Below are 20,866 nucleotides of genomic sequence, written 5' to 3' on the forward strand. Positions count from 1 at the left end.
GTGAACACCTAAACAGAACTTCAAGTGTTAAAAAAGGTTTGCATTTAAGAATACCCCAATCAATGCTGAAATCTGCTATAATGTGCCCACAAGAAAATGAGGAATGTACCTAGCGCACTCTGTTTCTAATTAGTGTCTGGTTTTTTTTTCTAACGAGTTCGATTTTCTTCTATTTTGTTCGAACTAGTGTGATACATAGCATCTCAAGGTCTTTTGTACCTCCATTATTAATACGGAGCTCCGTATATTTTTTAGAAGTCAGTTTTTTAGCTTTATTATTTGAAACGCGGGATCATGTGACATGGAAGTAACCTTGGTGTAGTCAAACGCTTACACCATTGCGGTGAGTCGGGATGGCCGTTCGGAAGAAGTTTACTCAGAAATTTGCCTGTGTATAGGTAAGATAAGTACGGGAACTTTGAGAGGCATTTTCTACCATGCGCTGTTTTAACAGTGGAATAGAGTCGTGACAGAGTCACTTAAAGTTAGGAGAAGCATTATTTCTATCCTGCGCTGGTCTAATAGTGGGATAGAGTAGTGACAGACTGCTTTATTTATTTTTCAAATCGTCGTGGCATACATGAACAGTTACTTCTATGATTAATCACTGAGAACTATCTCAGGTGAGAGTTGAGTGAATATTCTTTTTTGAAAGGAACCATTTCGGGATTCTATGTCTTTTACCGAGGTTTATATAATATTTCAGCATCACGCATTTTCGGAGGAACTAATGGCCAGATGTATCAAAGGGTTTGGCCCATTCTGTGTCTATGGGGAAATGTGTTGATACATATGGCCCTAAGTGGCTGTCCCACCTACATTTGACTAGAATTCGGCATTTGTGAAACGGAGGTAATTTAAAGGCAAAACATTAATTTTTTGATATAATTAGAGAAGAGATGAATTGATATTCCTGATTTAGGTTGATGTTGTCTTTCTTTTGCAGTGGTTTCATTTAGAGATTTACATAGGACTTCAAGTAAGTTGAAGTTCGATTAAGTGTGACACACAGGTGTTGGTGATTTGGGTTAGAATACTAATTGTTTGGAGAAGGTTAATATCTTGTTATTAGAATGACGGTATTTGAGTGATTTGGTCTCATAATATATTTTCTTTTTCAGCTGTACCCCTGAAGAATGGACCGTTGGTCTCAAAATGCATTGGGTGTGAAGTCATAATGTATTTATTTATGTATGAAAAGATTGAAACTGTATGAAATCATTGTGAAAAAGTCATGTTATGTAAAAGACTTTGATGTTTTTTTGAAACATTCAGATATAACTTTATGTATAAGTAAATTGAAAAAATTTACTTGGTTTGTTCATTGTAAAAATACAAAAACGTTGGTGCTGGTTGTAGTCCTAGTCGCCCTTGTGGGGCTAGGCCACTTAAAACATAATGTGCCCATAGCCACACTTAATTGCTTCTATGTGTGGTGGTATTGAATTAGAACACAAAGCACCATGATGATGGTTACAGTTGTTTTCTGCTTTTCACAAATCCATTCGGCCCGACAAGGATTGTATAGTTTAGGGGCACGTTACATGGTTCAGTTACACGTCTAAAAGTTGAAGTGGATTAGATAAATACGTTCAAACGCGGTTCAAGTTTGAAAGGACATCTAGAAAATGCCAAACTCAGAAATAAGGAGGCCTACGATTTATCAACTAACCCCTACTAGGAAAAGTGCGAGGCTCTCTCTCGCCTGCCTAGATTTGTTAAGGAACTCAATGAAGAATTAATGCAGTATATCAGTCATGTTGTGACAATATCAAAATCTGCCGGTCACTTAAATTCAGGGCAATTTTGCATTGCACTAAAAAGGTTTACTTGTTCTGAAAAAGCAGGATGAAGAGGACAACTGCCAGTTGAACAGGAGGTGAAAAGTATAGCGTGGAGGGAAAGAAAATAGAGTTTCATAGTTTGTAGGCACAGTAGAAATTTAAGAAGAAGACAAAAAAAGGGGGGGGCGGAAGAGGTCTTCAAGAATGGAGTTTAGTGCTGAAGAAGGCGCGAGATCCAACAATTTCAGTTACCATATTAGCTCATGTGAAAACAGAGTGAAGGGTTTTGTGCACCAAGTCGGTCGATTTTAGTCAAAATCTGTACCCAGTGGGAAGCCATTGGACAGAAATTATGGTGTGCTTCTGAAGACTAAACGAGGAGCAGCATTTAAGACTGCCTTCAGAAGGAGCAGAATGTATTGATGTGATAACATCTATGAACATAACAAAATCCATGTGCATACCCATTTCAGAAGCTTCACACAAATTATTTACTATTGTCAGAGGTCACAAAGAGTATGCCTTTTTACTACAAAAAAAACGCAGACTTTACAATGCCTAACCATTTTGGCTTTAAACGGCTGATTTCGTACAGAAAGTTTGAATACATTTTTAAAACAGATTTGTTTTAAAATTATCTTCACTAATATACAGATTGGTAGCTGCTTGTAGCTGAGTTTCTAATGGTGCATATAAAATTACAACTGAGTTTGAAATATGGTGATGTGCAGCCTAATAAAAACCATACAACACAATGTAGTGAAAAAATGCAGGTTACTTCTAGGCCTGTGCATTTTATTTCACAGCAGTTAAAAGACTGGTGAACTTGGTACAAGAAAACAGTGTTTTCTTTACATGTCACCAACAAGATGGCATAGTAACTTAACCATTAATGCAGCCACCTGCAGGTCAAAAGTTTGAAACCAGACATGGGCAATTGAACCTTAAATCCTATTGAGTCCTACTAAATAAGGAAATGGTAACACTGCTTACTTTTAGTGCTGCGGGCAAGCCCATGTAATTTGGTTCTTTGTTGTCTATTAACTTTTCAGTGAACATTTTCTTATGACTTTATTTTGTCCTTTATTAGGTCACATGACTACTGTACATTTCATTGCTTTATAGGGATAAAAACATATCCATAAAAAAAATATATAAATATACACACACATCGCCGGGATGCTCCTTCGCTGGAGTCGCTGTGCGCACAATAAATTGTTATAACATAACATAACATAAATCATACAAAATAGAAATAAGAAAAAAAAAAAAAGGGCACATAACACTGGTGGTACCAAAACACTAATGGTCAAAATTCTACCATGCGCTAGTCATCAGTATGCGTGTAGAAACTCTTCTCCACTACACACATCTTACCTCTTCAAAAAGCTGACTGTATCTTCTGGCCGCACACGCGCTAGACGCTCTGTGTCATTAAGAAACTTCAGCCTTAGCACCATTGTTTCACCTACTGTGCTGCCTGTGGGCTCCTGGCCTGAGTCTGTCTCTTCAAATAACTCAGTGGGACTGCTTGTAACATCCGCGGAGGTAGACGCCGCTCTGTGCCTCAGACCTCTTAATGTATGATCCCCAGTGTCTGGTGGGGCTGTTTCAGCTGCAGCCGAGCTTGCAGAGGGTGCACTTGTCTCAGTCCCATCATTCTTCTGCTCGTGGAAGCATTCAGGCTGGACGACGGGCTCTACTGGTACCTCAGCGAGTCTTTGAGTGCCAACTGCTCCCACATCAGAGACCACAGACACAAACAGTTGTTCGGAGCGCTCATTTGTGTGAGTAGACACCCATGACAGGACAAGCACCAAGAAGCAGAACACAATGCCAAAGAGGATGGTTACTTCATCACCAATACCCTCTATGAGGGCCATTTTGAAGTTCGAAATCACCAATAGATGGGGTCTGGAGAAACAAAGCTGGTAAAAAAAAAAAAGGAGGACATGTAAGAAGGAATGTAGGTAAGGTATTAAATCATACAATAAACACAAGAGGACACAACATGCAGTATCACAAACAATACCACGGAAGGAACAAGAAGCAACAGGCAATACCACAGATAAAAGCATTGTTGAAAATGTGTCCTCTTTGCAGGGCCACCCCTGTTTTTTTGCCTTTTTGTTGAGCTACATTTTTGCTGGTTGTACAACTCTGTTCACTTTACCCCTGCTAGCCAGTGGTAAAATGCCTGTGTTCCCTTTTTCAACATGATGAAGCTGGCACACCCCTAACTGGCATTTTTACCCAAGTATAAGCCCCTAGTATATGGTACAGAGCGTACCCAGGGCCTGTAAGTTTAATGTCACAAGTGGGCTTCAGCATCCATCAGGCCATCCACTGGAGTGACAGGGCAAACATAACTGCAGGGAGCCATGTGTAGCAAAGTTGTGCAGGTTACTTTAAACGAAAAATCCATCCTGTCATAACCCTTATGAAAGGCCTAAACCTTTCTTTTAATAGTGTCACCTCCAAGTAGGCCTTGCTTTACATAAGACAGGTGCATGGTATTTAAGAGTAGGACACACAGGTTAGATGCTGAACACGCCCTTACAGTGAAAATGCCCTATAACCTATTTTCACTTTAGCTGGGTTGGCTGCTCCACAGGAAAGCACTGGGATCCAATGTTACATTGAACATATGTTATCTCCAGCTAGGTGACAAGTACAAATTTTAATTTTGGACCTTTTGAAATATTTATTACACAGCCAGTTCACTGGTGAAATCAAATTAGTGATTAATATTTTGGAAAGGGGACTTTTAGAAAGTTAGCTTCACCTGGTCTTAAGTCCATGGAAGCTAACTCTGCATTTTGCCCTCGAACTTCTGCCAGCCAGTAATTAACGTCTGAATGGGCGTGAATGACAACTTGCTTTCAGAAGCAAACAATAGCCTCAACTTAATAGGCAGAGATGACCCTATGAACCTGAAAGAATACGCAAAGTATAACAGCAAGCACCCTTTGTGACATTGAAGTGTCACATCCTGTTCTCAGGTCTGCGGAGTTTTTTGATATGACAATTGAGGCGCACTCTAAAGAGGCCTCCGCTGTGACAGGCAATTGTTAGCGGACACTTGGGCAGGGTGCTTCATTTGCACCCCGCTCCCCAACCTGAAAGACCCTAATCACAGTAGGCCCCTTTTTAGGTTTTGCCTGGCGAAAGCTGCGCTCTGCGCAGCTTTTACGCGCAGGCGAAAACCTAATGAGTATGGTACGGGAGACAGGAACGGCCCCCGTCTTCCATTGGCTAGCTCCATAAATGGAGGCTAGCCATTGGAAGACGGGCCTGTCCGTCAATGCCGGACCAGATTCGGGGGCGTTCCCGAGAATTTTTGGCTTTTGGCTACACCCCCGAATCTGGTCCGGCATTGCCGGCACCCGCCTTCCTGACCTTCTCGGTTTCTTCCCTCAGCCACGTCTGAGTTGCGTTCCTTGTTCGCTAATTAAATTTCTTTCTTTGCTGATCACTTCTAATAGGCTCGGACGGGATTTCTGCCCAGACCAGCCCTCTCATCGGAGCCTGCACACACCCTGGAGCCCCCACCCCCAGTGAAAACATCGACTATTCTAACCCGCATTGTAATATCACCCCACCCCCTCCAAGGCTCCATGCCGTCCTTCTGTGAGTAATCTGCATTTACAGGTGTCATGTGGGGGCACAGTGCACAGTACAGTTACACCCGAATTATGCCCCCCCCCTATAATTAAGAGGTGCTCGCCTCCTGCGAACAGACACCATTAACAGGAGTCTTGTGCCTCGGTGCAGGGAGGGTGGCCGGACTGCTGCCCTGGCACTATTGTTACCCGCATTATAATGTCACCCACCTCGGCCCCCGCCCCGTGAAAACAAATGCGTCCGCCTCCTGTGAATACACAATACTCTGCAGTTACAGGTGTCGTGGGGAGGGGGGGGGGGGGCACGGTGAAGGATTGGTGTCAGGACTGCTGCCCTGGCACTATTCTCACTGCATTGCTATTATATTCCCCCCCCCCCCCCTCAGAAGTTGACAATTTCTGGCGGTACTAGAAACACTAGAAGCGCAAACAATCTTCTGCTGAAGCCTCGAAGATTCCGGAAGGAAAAAACCTATAAACGCTCCTTCTCAGGAATGGCACCCAGGATCTGGAACACACTCCCTCCCGAAATCAGGCTCATCTCCTCCACTACACTTTTTAAGAAAGAAGTAAAAGCTATCCTCATGGCTAAATACACATGAACTATTATTTCGGACTCTTTAATACTCTGCACCGAACTGTACTACTTGTTTCGATCCCTTTGCCTATTTGTATTACCTGTATTATCGATTTACATGATTGTCTTTGCTCCCACCTATTTGTACTGTTAGCTTTTTTGACTTACCTGTCTGACTATGCTCCCTCATGTACCTACCCCACTTATTACCTTCAATTGCGCTACGCCTAATTGGCCTGTTACTCACTCTCCTGTTCGCACCCCTTCTTTGTAAAGCGCTCTGATATCTGCAAAGATCTTGTTCGCGCTATATAAAACTTTCAAAATAAAATAAAAAATAAAATTAAGATGTTCCGGATTATCAACATGTGTAATGTAGATGAATGCATGTAGTGTGCAAACTAAGCTTGTTGTCTGGTGTCTAGCAGACTCCAAGCAATATTTCCATCCTACACCATCTCATGACTGTTTTCAAAGTCTAGTTTGAACCTGACCACATATCCACAGTACTGCTCTATATACAACTGCTTAAGTGTTGAATTACTATTTTGACATTACAAAATCGTTCTATGAAGTGTTCTGCTTGTCTTTGGAGGGACGTTCTAGGTATATAAATACCCAGGGCTTTAAGTGGGATGAAAAAACGGGGGGGGGGGGCTCAGGGTCTTTGAAAGTGGCGTGGCCAATGTAATTAAGGGAGTGGCTTAAAAACACAAGCTAAAAATCTGTGCTTAGCATAGTGTGCGACCCGACTTGTATTTTGCTGTTTCAGTTATTGCATCCTGATATATGATACAAGTAACCTCATACCTACAACAAGTCAGGACTATTGGCTTTGTGAATGGTTGTTGGTTGCATGGGATAAATAAGCAGCAACTATGGCTTGTATACAATATTGAAAAAGCTTCCACTTAATGCCCTGGTGACACCACGACAATGTTGCTGCTCCTAAGTTTCAAAAAGAGAAGGAAAATCCAGAAAATGCCTCTCTTTAAAGTATTTAAAGAGAGGCATTTTCTGGAAGGAGAAGTTACAGCATCATGCTGTAACTTCTCCTGTAGTGAGTAGTATGCAGTGTGTGCACGCGTACATGGTTGTGTCTGTCACTGCAGCCTGGAAAAAAAAGGACTGCGTGTGCCAGGGCACAAAACAGACCCCACATAGACCTGTTTCCAGGCCCCTTTTAGAAAACTGCCATTGCTCAGCACCGATGAGACCCAGCCCACTTAAAGCCCAGTAAATACCAAAGCGTTAATAGACAGCCAGGGCATATTACCTTAAACGCCTGTACGCGACTCTCGTAGAGGAGGTGCGTTAGCACAGCAAGCTATCTCACTAGCACTGGAACACGTGATCTGCAGGTTCCATTCGGATCACTGCAGTATTTACAGCTTCCTGAGCTGTCTCACTGTGAGTGGAGCCTGTTCATGGCAGTTTCCATGGTGTGTGATCAGTGCTGCACTCTGGGGTGTTGCCAGCATCTCTGAGCTCTTAGCATATTATCGACCTTTCTTCCAGCGCATCTCTAGTGCCTCAATAACGCCCCCCTCCCAAAAGGCCCCGGGTTTGTCGCTGCGCCGTGTTTTCAGCATCTTTTGAGGTGATACGCAGCAGTGATCGATGGGTGAAACCTGACCCACATCCTCTGCCAGCACAGGCTCCTCTGTACCCTGTCCATGATCAGGGCTCGCAGCACACCTTGCCACATCCACCGGTATCCACCCGCCCACGAACTGCAGCCACCCACCACTGCCGACTGGCAGCGTGCCACCAGCCGCCCGTACCATCCCCCAAAAGTGCTATGTTATACCAGACGAGCACAGTGCCACAATAGCACACAGCTGGAACCCTCAAGCGTACAGAACCCCGCATCTACACACCGCCACGTCCACCTACACCCTATGCATTCCATGTGGCACCAGCCAGCTCACAGCTACAAAGAGCAGCGGCAATCTCTGGCCATAGAAAGGCTAAGAAACCGCTACCATCCATACACAGCACACCCCATGCCTCCTCCGGCCCCAAACCACAACAGAGAAAGGAGACACGGCTCGCTGCCCCGCAGGCAGCGAAGAGTAATTCTCTTGGCTGGGCTGAAGTGAGGCTGCTGCTTCCGTCTCGCTGTTCTTTCTCACTGTGAGTTTTTTTTTTAATTCCTTTAAAAGCAGAACTGAAGGGAGAGACGCCGACGGCTTGAAAGCTGGGGCTGCGCCTTGCAGGGCTGGCTGCCTCGTGTGCGTGGGAAGCTGAAACCTCCCGGGGAACTCGCGGCCTCATCGGCAGAGCCGAAGTCCGCAGCAGCGAGGGCTGGTGACGAGGGCGCGGCACACGGGGTACAGCCCCCGGAGAGTGCAGAGTCTGGCTGACCAGTAGCATGGTTATAACTGGACCTAGCTGCGTGCATCCGGTTTGAAAACTGGATTACGCCGCATGAAAATAGAATTAACAGTTCTTTCTGGTTAAAAAAAAAATCAGCTGAAAGAAATAGACACCATTACAGGTCAATGATAAATTCCAACTAGCAACACGGGCAGCTGGCAATGTGGACAAGATAATCTACAGAGACCTGAGACCGGCATTAGACCACTTATCGGGGCCAACTCCGCGAAAATGCTCAAAGCCCTTCTGCACACCCTTTCACACAGCAAACACATTACCAATATCCGTATTCCATTAAACTAATTTAACTATACCATTACAAAAATACAAACAGCTACTACACGTCTAGCTAGTCTCTCCTAAACAAAACAAGCCGTGAGCGTGCATGCTCCCGAACTTCCGGTTTCGGGATGTGCACGCTCACGGCTGTCATGGGGCGGGACTTCCGTCTTTGCGAGAAGCCCGCGCCCACGCCACGGATTGGATGGCCCAGAGGAGCGGAGGCAGCAGAAGTCAGGAGTGGCGGCTGATGCGGTGCTTGGGGGGCTGGGGGGCTTGGCACCTGTGTGTGTTTGTGTGTGTCTGCGCGTGTGTGTGTGTCTGCGCGCGTGTGTGTGCGTGCCTGTGTGTGTGCGCGTCCACAGACCCTGGTCGGCTCGTGCACCGCTCTATCTCCCTTGAAAGCGAACTCGGCGACAATAGGTCTCGATGCCGAGACCTAAAAACAGGATGCCAAAACAATTTCTGTGTATCCTATCTGCTGTCTGGTTGCTGAAAACTCGGCTTTTGTCTCTGAGGATTTTAGTGATAAAATGTAGGAGGGCACTAAAATTTCCATGCTTCACTCTCCACTCACACACAGTCCTCAAAGCCAAAGTTTAGTGGAGCTGCAGACTTTGACTCTCTTGAAAATACCCAAAATGGGTACGGTTACTACCAGAAACCTTTATGCCATTGGTTAGGGAGTCCCCAGGAGTCATTCCCACCCACCCGGCATAAATGTGGCATCTCCGGGCACTCACTTCAAAATTTCTCCTGGAACTGAAGACAATCAGAAGAGGATTGAACCTACTACCTGAGAAGAGCCTAGAAGACTGAACCACCCTTGTTTACCCAGGACAAAGAGTGGGCTCAAAATATCATGGGGTTAACCTCCTGTTGAAGCTACAAAAGACTTCTCCTACAACTGCCCAATGGCAACTGGACCTGGATACCCTCGGAGTCCCTAAGTGTTTCCCCCTCAGGTCCTAGGAAATTTTAGAAGTGTACTCCCGTGGTGGACTGTGACTTAAATTACTAAAGTCGGAAGGTAATTTCTTTTTTCTCAAAACTCTTTGAGTCAACAGATATAGTAATTACAAATGTTACAAAGTAGTGAAAGCATACATTAATCAGTATATCGGTTTCCAGGCTGGTGACTACTATATAGCATTTATAAAGCAAGGAAATAAACTATTTGGGTCTGTAAAAGACCGTCCCTAACATTCTTAATGTCTGTGTCATATACCGCATAACAAGACACTAAATATGGCCATCAAGCCCATTTATGTACATATCTAATGTAACAACCTTACAGTACCATAATATATCTCTATATGGTTTCAACGTCAGCAGCTTGTGGTGGAGGTGGTTCCAATAAGAGACCCCTAAAATCCGCCCTCGGTTTCCATATTTTTAAGTGTTTCCGAGGGTACCCTCGCACTTTAAAACTGGGCTGCTCTTGACCCATACACCAGTCGAGGCCTGCCCTCCAAGGCTCAATTTAGGTGGAGCCGGATCCTTCCATGCCCTTGCAATATCCCTTTTAGCTGGGGTAAAACCCAAGAACATTAAATGTCTTTTGTAGATGTTAACCCCAATTTCGTCAGTGAAATGCAGAAGAACAAGCTTAGGAGAGAGAGAATATGTCCCAACCTAATACTTCAGATAAACAACGAATAACCCCCCTCCAAAACCGTACCAGTGCGGCCAACTCCAAGTTGTATGTAGTAATGTACCTTCCTTGCCACCACATCATAGGCACATAGGGGAGTCTATCAGGCCCGCCCTCCAAAGTCGATATCCGGTAAAATAGGCACAGTGTAAATACTTGAAATGGATAAGCCTGAGACGGGATGCAATTGCGGCGTATCTCAGGGACTCCAGGGCTTCTCTCCAATCCTCACTGTCTAAGGGACCTAAGTCCGTTTGCCATTTATTCCGGAGGAGATGTAAAGTCGTGGAGAGGTTTGTCACTAATGTTTGGTAAATCTTTGCGGTTTTATGATTGCCTAAATCCCCCATGAAAACTTTTGCCCCAATAGGGTTGAATTCGGGAAGGGATTCTAGATGCGTGATATATGGGGATAAGCCATCTCTCAATTGCAAGTATTTATAGAATTGTGTATGTGGCATGTCATATTCATGTCGGAGTTCCTGGAAGGATTTCATTGTGGTGCCACGCATAACACATTTCCCAGCATGGATACACCTATAGCGTCCCATTGTTTAACCCCTACTAATGCGGATACTTGTGAAATAGGGCGCTCTGCTAGAGAGGGGTCTCCCCCATCAACCGCCTCCACCACCCCATCTTGCGCAGTGACTCCGTCCACACTCCGAAAATTACTTGTGTAGCAGGCGGCAGCTTACAGAGCTCTCTTGGTGTATAGAGCAGTCTGTGTGGCAACATATCCCCCCATCAGCCATTTCTCCATCTAATAAGCCGGATTTTTGCCAATCCCATACCACCAGTAGTTGAAGACCAAGAGGTGGGATGCTGCATGATACGATAGGATATCAGGGGTTGCTATACCCTCACAGTAGGTTGATTGAAAGGATGTTTTAAGTGGTACCCTGGCAGTCTGATCCTGCAACAGAAAGCGGCACCACCGGGAGTTTTGCTGTCTAAACCAGGAGATTGCTATCCGAAAGGGGTGGTTCTGCAGTTGATACAGAAGGCGAGGGAGAGACACCATTGTAAATATTGCCGATCTACCCATTATGGAAAGGGGCATTCGCAACCAAGACTCCAGCTCTGTCTGAGTATGCATTCAAATTGGGCAATGTTCTCCTCCCACAACACCCATTGAGTGCCCGAGATGTACACTCCAAGGTATTTCAGTCCATTTGTGGCCAATGTTACTTCTGCCGTCCAGGAGCCCATGTCCGATCCACTACGGATAGACCAGAGAATAGATTTCTTAGCGTTCATATATAAGCCAGTGTGCTGACCGAAAATCTGCATGATGCGGAGAATACGTGGTACCGTCCGATGTGGATCCATAAGAAAAAACAGGACATCATCTGCATATAGAGCAACCCGGTTCGAAAAACCACCGGCCATTCAAAGCCCCATACCTGCGCGTCAATACGGACCCATGAGGCTAGCGGATAGCTAAGGCAAATAGATATGGGGAGAGGGGGCAACCTTGCCAGGTACCGCATCCTATAGAGAAGGGATCAGAAACCGCACCAGCTAATCTAACCAAGGCCGAAAGATCGTTATATAACAGTCGAATAAAAGACAAGAGGCGTGGGCCTATGTTTAAGCGCTGTAAAAGAGCAAACTGATAGGTCCATCCCAACGAGTCAAATGCTCGGTCAATATCAGCTAATAGCAGATCCGCCGGGCCCCCACAATGAACAATTGCCGCAACCGCATTGTGCACAAGTCGGATATTGTGACGGGTAGCCCGGTGGGGCATAAAGCCAGCCTGATCCGGATAAACCAGTTCCAACATATGGGAGAATACAATTGGCCAAGGCTTTGGCCTCAACATTCAGCAATGAAATAAGGTGATATGAAGAGTGTTGATCCGGGGGTCGGACAGGTTTGGGAGAAACCGTGATTTCAGCATGTCCCCAATCTGGCAGGAGTCTTCCGTCTTCGAGGGCCGCATGTATAACTCCCAGATAATAAGGGAGGAATTGAGATTGGAACAATGTTAAAAATTCACATGGGTAGCCGTTCGGACCCCGTGTTTTACTGGATCGTAAGTCGACCAGGGCGGCACTCAGCTCCTCGATTGTCAGCGGGCCATCATGGTCTGCCCTTGCGGCGTCCTGAAAGGACTTGGGAGGTAAATCATCGAGATATTGGTGAATTAGCATTTCCGGGAGGGTGTCATTGGGAATATAGAGTTCTGTATAATAAGCCGCAAAGCTAGCAGCAATTTGGGTAGGATCTGTGAGCGTTTGGCAGTCACTATCGAGAATACCCAGTATGCTTACCGGATGTAGAGCTCGCTGGTACAAGCGGTGCAGAAGAGAACTTGATTCGTCGCCCCATTGATAAATTCTACAGCAGGACGCCAGCCAAGCCTGCCTGGCCTCATCGCGCAGTGTGTCAGCATAGGTGTGCTGGAGAAGAAGCAGTTAGCGGCGATTCTGCCGCTGTGCTCACCCCTGCAACTCCGTTCTAATTCCAGTATCTGGGCCTTGGTCTTAATCAGTGCCTCCCGGCGCTTCTTCCATTGAACAGCACAGTACGCTATATCCGCTCCCCTAATGGTGGGCTTCATAGCTACCCAGAGAGTGACTGGAGAATCCAGAGTGTCTAGGTTATCGGCAAAATACGTAACGAGTGCCTGATACATGTGTGATTTGTATCAGGAGTCTTTAAGATGCCACGGCAACAGGCGTCACCAAAAGGGGGGAGAAGACACTCCTAGGCGCAGAGTCAGGGCTACTGGAGAGTGATCCGATGAACCCCGCGGTAATAGGTCTGTTGCAGCGATTCGAGAATAATATGAACTTGGCATAAATATATAGTCTAGCCTGGAGAAAGAGTCGTGGACAGCCGAGTAGTACTGATGTATAGATATATATAGCCTGTATGCTGTGTTAAGTTAGCATGAGCTTTTTAGGAGTTTAAACGCCAATTTACCTTTCTGCTGCTTTTGCACACGACACATAGTTGTTGCTTTAGCTTTGAGCCTAGTAGAATGTTTTTGATTCATACGAGAATAATATGTTACACTGATATCAGCCTTGCTTGGCGAGCTGTGTCTGTACAGTGAGTGCTGAAACCTTCAAGGATATTTCAACACAGTGGTTGTAGTGAGCACTGATCTTCGCACGTTCCTAGACATAACATACATGCAGCTGCAGCCAAGTTCTGGCTTTAGGCGCGTTTTATATTGCTTTGCACGAGAGCATACAAACACAGTTGATGGTGCTTCGCATGCAGAAGAGCTGGTTGCTGATGATGTGATCCCTTACCACTAGGATCTTGAGGTATGGGGCCGCTCTGCTAAAACCCAAAGAGACCTTCTTAGATATAATATAATATACTAGCTAGGGAGGGTGAGAATTAGGTTTAGTTAAACCCTATTCATTTTAGCATAATACCATGCTTTCACCGTTTGCGTTCTATGGACTAGTGACTATGCTGATTACTTTGTTTCTTATAATAGGCTTGCTTGTATTAGCTAAGATACTGCGTTTGAGAACACTGCATTAGTGAATAAACATTTCAAATATTCATGTGTCCTCTTTTACTCCTTGTTCTGGATTGAAATTATTGTATAACGAAAGAATGTTCATGTGTTCCACGTTACCTGAGGTGTACTAAGTCCATGTTCTGGTTTGTTTAAGCATTGGGAGTTTATGATGACCAATGAGACAATGATTGCTAGTCTGGTAGGGGATTTTTGGGAACTAAGGTGAGTTTTGGCACACCTTAATTCACTGAGGTTCCAAGCCTCTATGCACAGTTTTGTCTGAGCACGGAATCCCTGCGACAGTACGTATAACCATATGTAGTTGGGTGTAGGTGTCTTTATGTGTCTATCCATCCCATATCTACCATTAGTGCGTGCAGACGTGTATCCCTCAATGTCTCAGGTGTAGTGCGCGACCGCCACCTGTCCTGCACCACATTTGCCACATCGTTCCTGTCCCCACCTACAATAGAGAGGTCCATAGGTATCTCTAGCAGCGTATATACTGCCCAGTGTAATGGTCTCCCCATGCAGTGACGCCGTCACAAAAATGTACCTACCCCGAGGGGTCAAACCACGTTTTAGAATGTATATATGGGACTCGGCAGTGAATGAGTACTGCCACCCCTCGTGAGCCCATGGTGAACCCCGCATGAAATATTCAAATACAGCCAAAGCGAGCGAGACACTGCGCCTTGGTACCCACAAGATGGGTCTCTTGCAGTAAGAGAACATCAGCTGCGGCGCGCTTGGCCTGCCGAAGGACGGCACCACGTTTGATCTTATTGAGCACCCCTGTATGTTCAAACTAGTCACCTGTAGCCTACCAGCGGGGTCCATTACAGGCATCTAAGAAAATAAAAGAATTTTGGCTGGTCACAGGGGATAAAGACCACAGAAATAAGCGAGTGGGACACAGTATTTTTAATAATATTTACAAACCCAACCCCACCCGCCCCACCCAATACTCCAAAACAACTGAAGCATCTGCCACAGTAAGTGTCGCACTTCTGCCCCAACAGGAGAAAGGCACAACCCCAGACCAAAGGTTACCAAAGAAAATGTCCCCGAACATAGATAAAGATCTCAGATACAGAGAAAAGAGTTCTGGGGGTGGGCCTCACATAGGCCTGTGGAAAATGTCATCAGCTCTGCAACCATTGTAAAGAAAGTTCTCCAGCCCCTTCGTGAGGGACTCCAGAGAGGTCATCCGTGCCTGGAAGGACACGGCTGTATCTTCCACAGTGGAAATGCGGGTTTCGGCTTCAGTGATTTTATCCACTGCTTTGCGAAGATCCCGACGGATGAGAGCAACATCAGATCCCACTTCCCCAATCTTGGCTTCCAGCGTCTCGCGAGACTAGATTATTGCTGCCATCAAAGCAGCATTGTCCGGGCCGGTAGGACTCTGGGTCGATGTCTCTGATGTGTGTGCCCCAGGCCCTGCATAGCGATCTAGGGTACTTTGCTTCGATAATTTGTCAATGATGGCAGTTAGATAATGACCCATCGAAGAGTAGTATGGCACCACTAGGTATAGTCGGCTGCTGTCAATGCTCCCGCGGCACCCAAGCAGCAGGGAGTCCAAACCTTAGCTATGTTCCAAAGCGGCAGGAAGACAGGCCCAGGGGCAAGCTGCACACAGGCCGCACCAGGCCTACCCCAGCCGCATCCGCGCACCGGTGCCTCTGTTTCCCCCTAATGGGTGTCACCAATCCGCCCAATCATCGCGGAATCCCAGCAGTGAGTGGCAAACGATGGGTCCCAGGCAAACAAACGCGCCAATATCCTGTGTACTTCAGCCAGGGGCTGGGGGAGTAGAATACAGCAGAGCGCAGCCCGCCTCAATTTGTCAGTGGATATCAAAGGACAAATACCAGCAGGCCTCAATGTGTGGGGGCCACGCGTCGACTCTAGTAAGGAGCTGCAGCTAAACAGTCCGGCACTCCCTCGTCACAAACCAGGTATCTTGGGGGGGGCCCACAGGAAGGGCTCCACCAGGATCACAGGCAGCCAATCCGCTCTAGCCCCCCACTGCACACAAGGCGATGACTGTCCGGTGTAAGTTGGTGGGGCCACACAGGACAGCAAAAGGCCCAAGGGTAATTTTGGGGAGGGGGAGTGGGCGGGGGGAGGGGAGGGGAGACCCCACGTCACAATTTTAAGTGAGTCTCCACATCACCCCACTCGCACCAAGTGATGATGGGGGACTCACTGCACTCAAAGCTCCACTACCCGACACAGGAGAAGGCCTGGGGGAGAGCAGAGGACCGCCACTCCCGACCTCGCTGCTGGTAGATTCTAGCGCCTCCACAGAGATCCGATCCAGTCCCGCACAGCACAGGAGTCGTCCAATGTCCCACACAAAGCCAGCCGGGGTGCGACAGCATTCCGGGCAAAGGGACCCAGCGCTGACTTCAGCCAGGCTCTAGCAATGCTACGTCACCGCCACAGGCTCCAGAGCGCTCAGTCTGCCCGCAAGATGGCTGCCAGCCCGGGACGTCGATAAGGCTCGCGCCAGGCTAGGCAAAATCCCACGATCGCGGATCACGCAGACAGTAAATTGCTGGCTGCACTCAAGAAGGACTCGCGGGACGCCCGTGGCACCACTCCACACACTCTGGTCCTCCGAGGCAGCGGCCGGACCCCAGTGCGTGGTCCCGCCGATCCAGCTCCGGCACGGCAGCAGCACAGCAATGGCGCAAGTCTGATCACAGACCAGCCAGCTGCAACCGTCTCGGAGCGACACGCCAGCTGCTCCACAGAGTGTCCGGTATGTAAGGCGAGGGTTGGGGGTAGTCTAGAATTGCTGATGACCAGGATGCATGCAGGATATCGAACAAGCCCACGGAGCTCGTCTACGGTGCGTCCGCCATGTCAGACCTCTTGGCCACGCCCCCCTGAAGGTAACATTTTTAATAGAAACAAACCTGGTTACTGCATCTGACCAGCACTCCACCACTCCCACATTGCACCTAGATCCTGTTCTACCATGACCACTGACCATTATTAGCACTTTCTGCTTCTTGGTACTATTTTTACTTCAAGATTCACATTTACTGTGTATCCTTTTAGAATCTTTGTCATTTTGTTTATTTAATGTTTCACTATTTTTGTAATTTTACATTTCAAATGAACTGTTTTAGTACTATGTGCATACCTTACACGATGCCTTTAAGTTAAGGCAGTCTGCTCTGGGCCATAACTACCAAGTGGTGGAGCTCATATTTATCTGGTTACTTCCGGTCACCCTGACAAGGACCCCTAAGTCCAAAATGGCTTTACTACTAATCATCTCGCCTTGAACTGAGCAATTTGGCAGTTCCGACATGCAAGCTCTGGAAACTTATCCTCAAGTGAATATATATAAATTTTAAAAAATCGTCATCATCAGCAAACAATTTCGGAAAGCAAGAAGGACCTGTCAGACCCCAAAATCATGATTTAACTACTTAACTAGAAGTTCACTTTGGTTTGCATATGTAGTATGCAAAACTATCCCATCTGCATTTGTTCCACGGTTAAAACGCTGTTACATGCCATTGGGCAAAGTCTGGATTACCATTCTGACCTCACACGATACCAGAGCACACCACCCATAGTGGACATCTGCTTACCCGCCACATTCTCCCCCCATACACACACTTTTGCACCCCCTCCAACCCCCACCCCACCCCACCACCACTGCAGCTATACACATCAAAAGTAGATAGTTGATCAAACAATATAATTTCTAATCTAAAACCTTCCTCCCACACTATGGACCCCCTCCCTTCCACAATTATAAAAGAACTCAACCACATCATCTCACCTTTCTGGACAAAAATCATCAACGCCTCTCTCACCTCAGGCTGTGTCCCAGACTCCCTCCAACTAGGACAAATCACACCCATTCTCAAGAAACCTGGGGCTGACCCTAATTATCTTAACAACCTCAGACCTATCTCTAACATCCCATTCCTTGCAAAAACTTTGGAAAAATGTGTTCTCCTCCAACTCAATAAACACACTGATGAGTCCAACCTCCTCGATGCATTTCAATCTGGTTTCAGAAAAGCTGTAGCACGGAAACAGCTATGCTCAACGTCTCCGACGACATTCACAAGGCCCTAGACGAAGGGGATGCCTGCCTACTCATCCTTATTGACCTTTCTGCAGCATTGGACACAGTAAACCACCCAGCCCTTCTGGAGACCTGGTCGAAAAGTTCCGGCATAAATGGCACAGTACTAAAATGGTTCACCTCCTTCCTTCAACACCGCTCACAACAAATGATAATTAATTCCTGTCTCTCAAAACCTACTAAAGTCACACTTGTGGTCCCGCAAGGCTCGATCCTCTCCCTGTCCCTCTTCAAGCTCTTCATGGAGCCCCTCACAATCATATTGAAAAAAGCGGGAGTGAATTACCACCTTTACGCAGACGACACCCAAATCTATTTCAGGATCAAGTCCCCCAGCGACATCCAACTCCTCAATACCACCCAAACTGAGATCCAATCTTGGTTCTATGTTAACCACTTAAAGCACAACCCTGACAAAACGGAACGAATCCTATTCTCTCCAAAAAGTAACCATCATCCAATCCAAGAGTGGATCAAGAATTTGTTGCCCTAAACTGCCCCCTTACCCTATCCGACTCAGTTAAGTCTCTAGGCATCACCCTTGACAAGAACTTATCAATGGAGGCCCACATCAAAAACTCTGTAAAAAGTGCTCTTTTCTCTCTAAAACACCTCAAGAAATTGAAACCTTTTCTACCCCACGATGACCTCAAGACAGTAGTCCAATCCCTAGTTCTCTCTATAATCAACTACGGAAATGCCATCCTTATAGGGACTCCAAAAGCTCACCTAGCCCCTCTAAGGGCAGTGCTGAACATGTCCGCTCGACTCATATCAGGAGTTAAAAGATTTGAACACATCACTCCAGCTCTCAATACCGATCGTTCTCAGGCAACGCTCCCAGGATATGGAACACTCTCCCTGTAGTCCTCAGATGCAACCCCTCCTTCTCCTGTTTCAAAAGGGACCTGAAACTCCATCTCTTAAACAAATACTTTCATGACCAAAGTCAACTTACCTAGACCACTTTATCAGAGTTGTCTCCCCTATCCCCAGACATTCAAGGATAGTGGGTGACCGGACTGTCATTCTCACCTTTTTCTTTTTATTGCCCTCTCCCCCTCCGCTGCACTATATATTTATCTCCCATGCTGTATGTTTTTCTTTGGTTTGCTTCCTTACTGCCGGCCTACTATGTAATGTAATGTCCTTCTGCTGTTTACTGTGTATGTAAAGAGCTCTGATCCCTACGGGTTAAGCTAGTGCTATATAAAACTTTTTAAATAAATAAAATAAATAAACAAACGAAAATCACTAGGGGAGTCTTTGGGGACCTAAAAGACTATGGAAACGATACAACACAATGCAATACAATATACAGACTAGTGAGTGGTATGGGGCTATGCAACACTGTAAACTCCATACAGAAAACATCAGGACAGACTAAGCAGGGTCACATACACATAATACAGATAGAACTGAGTCGCGAGCAGTATTATAAACAGTATACAGATAGATGGCACTGGAAGCATCAAAATATACAAAATCAAAAGACCAGCAATAACACAGAAACGTACAGAGGAGCAAGATGCATCAAGCACTATATAAAAACCAAAGCAGACGGGACTAGGATACTTCCGACAGAAGACGCGCGAGAGATGCCTCGCCACAACATATAAAGTGAAAAAGATGCTTCAGAAACACTGACGTACTGCAAACATGTAAACAGTACCAGGAGAAACTACGTATACTTCCCACTTGGCTCACGTTTTCCAGCTATACTGAACGTCGGTTTCATACAGTCAGCTACCTCCCCTTAAAAAGGTGGCTCGGCCATGTCAAACCCCGCCCTGCAGTCTCATTTCTCACATTGACCTCTTACCCCACCAGATCCCACTACATTAACCATCGTCAACGTGTACAATCCGCGTATTTCCCCACAGCTGCTGCACCACATTCACCGGCAGAAATACTTCTCAGGCCGCGACCTTCACCTGTTCTAGTTTATCATCCTCGTACCTCTCCAGAAACCGCAGATCACCAAGTCTCTTTTATGGTGACCACCTCTCTGCTCGTTACACGGGTCGTTTGCTAATTCAGCTAAATGTCTGCCTTCCGTTGTTGATTTTAACGAAGATAATTTGTCTGTCTTTTTACACTTCCGGTTCATAAGAAGACCTAATTTCACTACTGAACTATTCTGGAAGTGGGGATGTGCTGCGAACGTGTAAGGTGACGTAAAATTTGGGCGGGGACACATAAACCAATCCTAGTGCGCCATACATAATTCCGTACTGCTGGTTGGCTGTGGACTCCGCATGTGCTTTTTTTTTTTGAGCCGACCGGCGGGTGACGCCCAGTTTAAAGGAAACGGACTGGAGTTTTTCTGAGTGACGCTGACGCTCCATTTTGGCAGAGTTACTGATCGCATGGCATGCACCTAAATGCTGCTTCTGGCGATACGGTTAAATTTGTATGCTCCTCCGTTTCCCAAAATCAGCTTTATGATATTTTAATTCTTTGCATGGAAATATTTCTGTAAGCTATGGACAATAAGATCCAGAGCACACAATATGTATCTATACCTTCCTTTGTTTTGGACTAGTCTTAGTAGGGATAGATTGAACAAAAGTGTATAATTTTCACGGTTTTATTCACCGACAGTGTCCCCTCCTAGGAATCACTGCAAATATCAATTAAGTAATTTCAAGTTTTTTTATTCTCCAAGTGTCCCTCCCCTCCTGGGAATCACTGCAAATAACAATCAAGCCGACACGTGTTTCGTCACAACAGGTGGCTGTGACTCTTCAGGGCTGATTTAAATAATCAGTTGGCATGGTCGGTGAACCGGTGATAATTCCAACCCGGTCCTAATCGGGTGGTTTTTCTGTTTTTGCTACCGACTGACATCGACGCCAGTACCAAGGCTTCACACGGCCTCCGCTCCTTTGAATTTTGTAGATATAACAAAATTCCCAACCTAAAACTCGGCAACGGCAACCCGACTTGGTGCCTAC

At 46.1% G+C, this 20,866-nt stretch overlaps 1 protein-coding gene across 2 annotated transcripts in view; it reads right to left on the minus strand.

Moving 5' to 3' along the window:
• The window catches only part of TMUB1 (transmembrane and ubiquitin like domain containing 1), a 62,854-nt gene extending 42,776 nt beyond the window's left edge, over positions 1-20,078 (minus strand). Inside the window, exons 1-2 of one of the 2 annotated variants that reach the window (XM_086940916.1) lie at positions 19,844-20,078; positions 3,162-3,712 (exon numbers count right to left, since the gene is read on the minus strand). In XM_086940916.1, the coding sequence (XP_086797042.1) occupies positions 3,162-3,667 (506 nt within the window). In that variant the 5' untranslated portion in view covers positions 3,668-3,712; positions 19,844-20,078. Of the gene's footprint in view, positions 1-3,161; positions 3,713-19,724; positions 19,810-19,843 lie in introns of those variants that run through there. The other variant, XM_086940917.1, reaches the window with a different exon arrangement.
• Positions 20,079-20,866: the final 788 nt, after the last annotated feature.

Source organism: Lissotriton vulgaris, chromosome 10, assembly GCF_964263255.1.
Source record: "Lissotriton vulgaris chromosome 10, aLisVul1.2, whole genome shotgun sequence".
Taxonomy (NCBI): Eukaryota; Metazoa; Chordata; class Amphibia; order Caudata; family Salamandridae; genus Lissotriton; species Lissotriton vulgaris.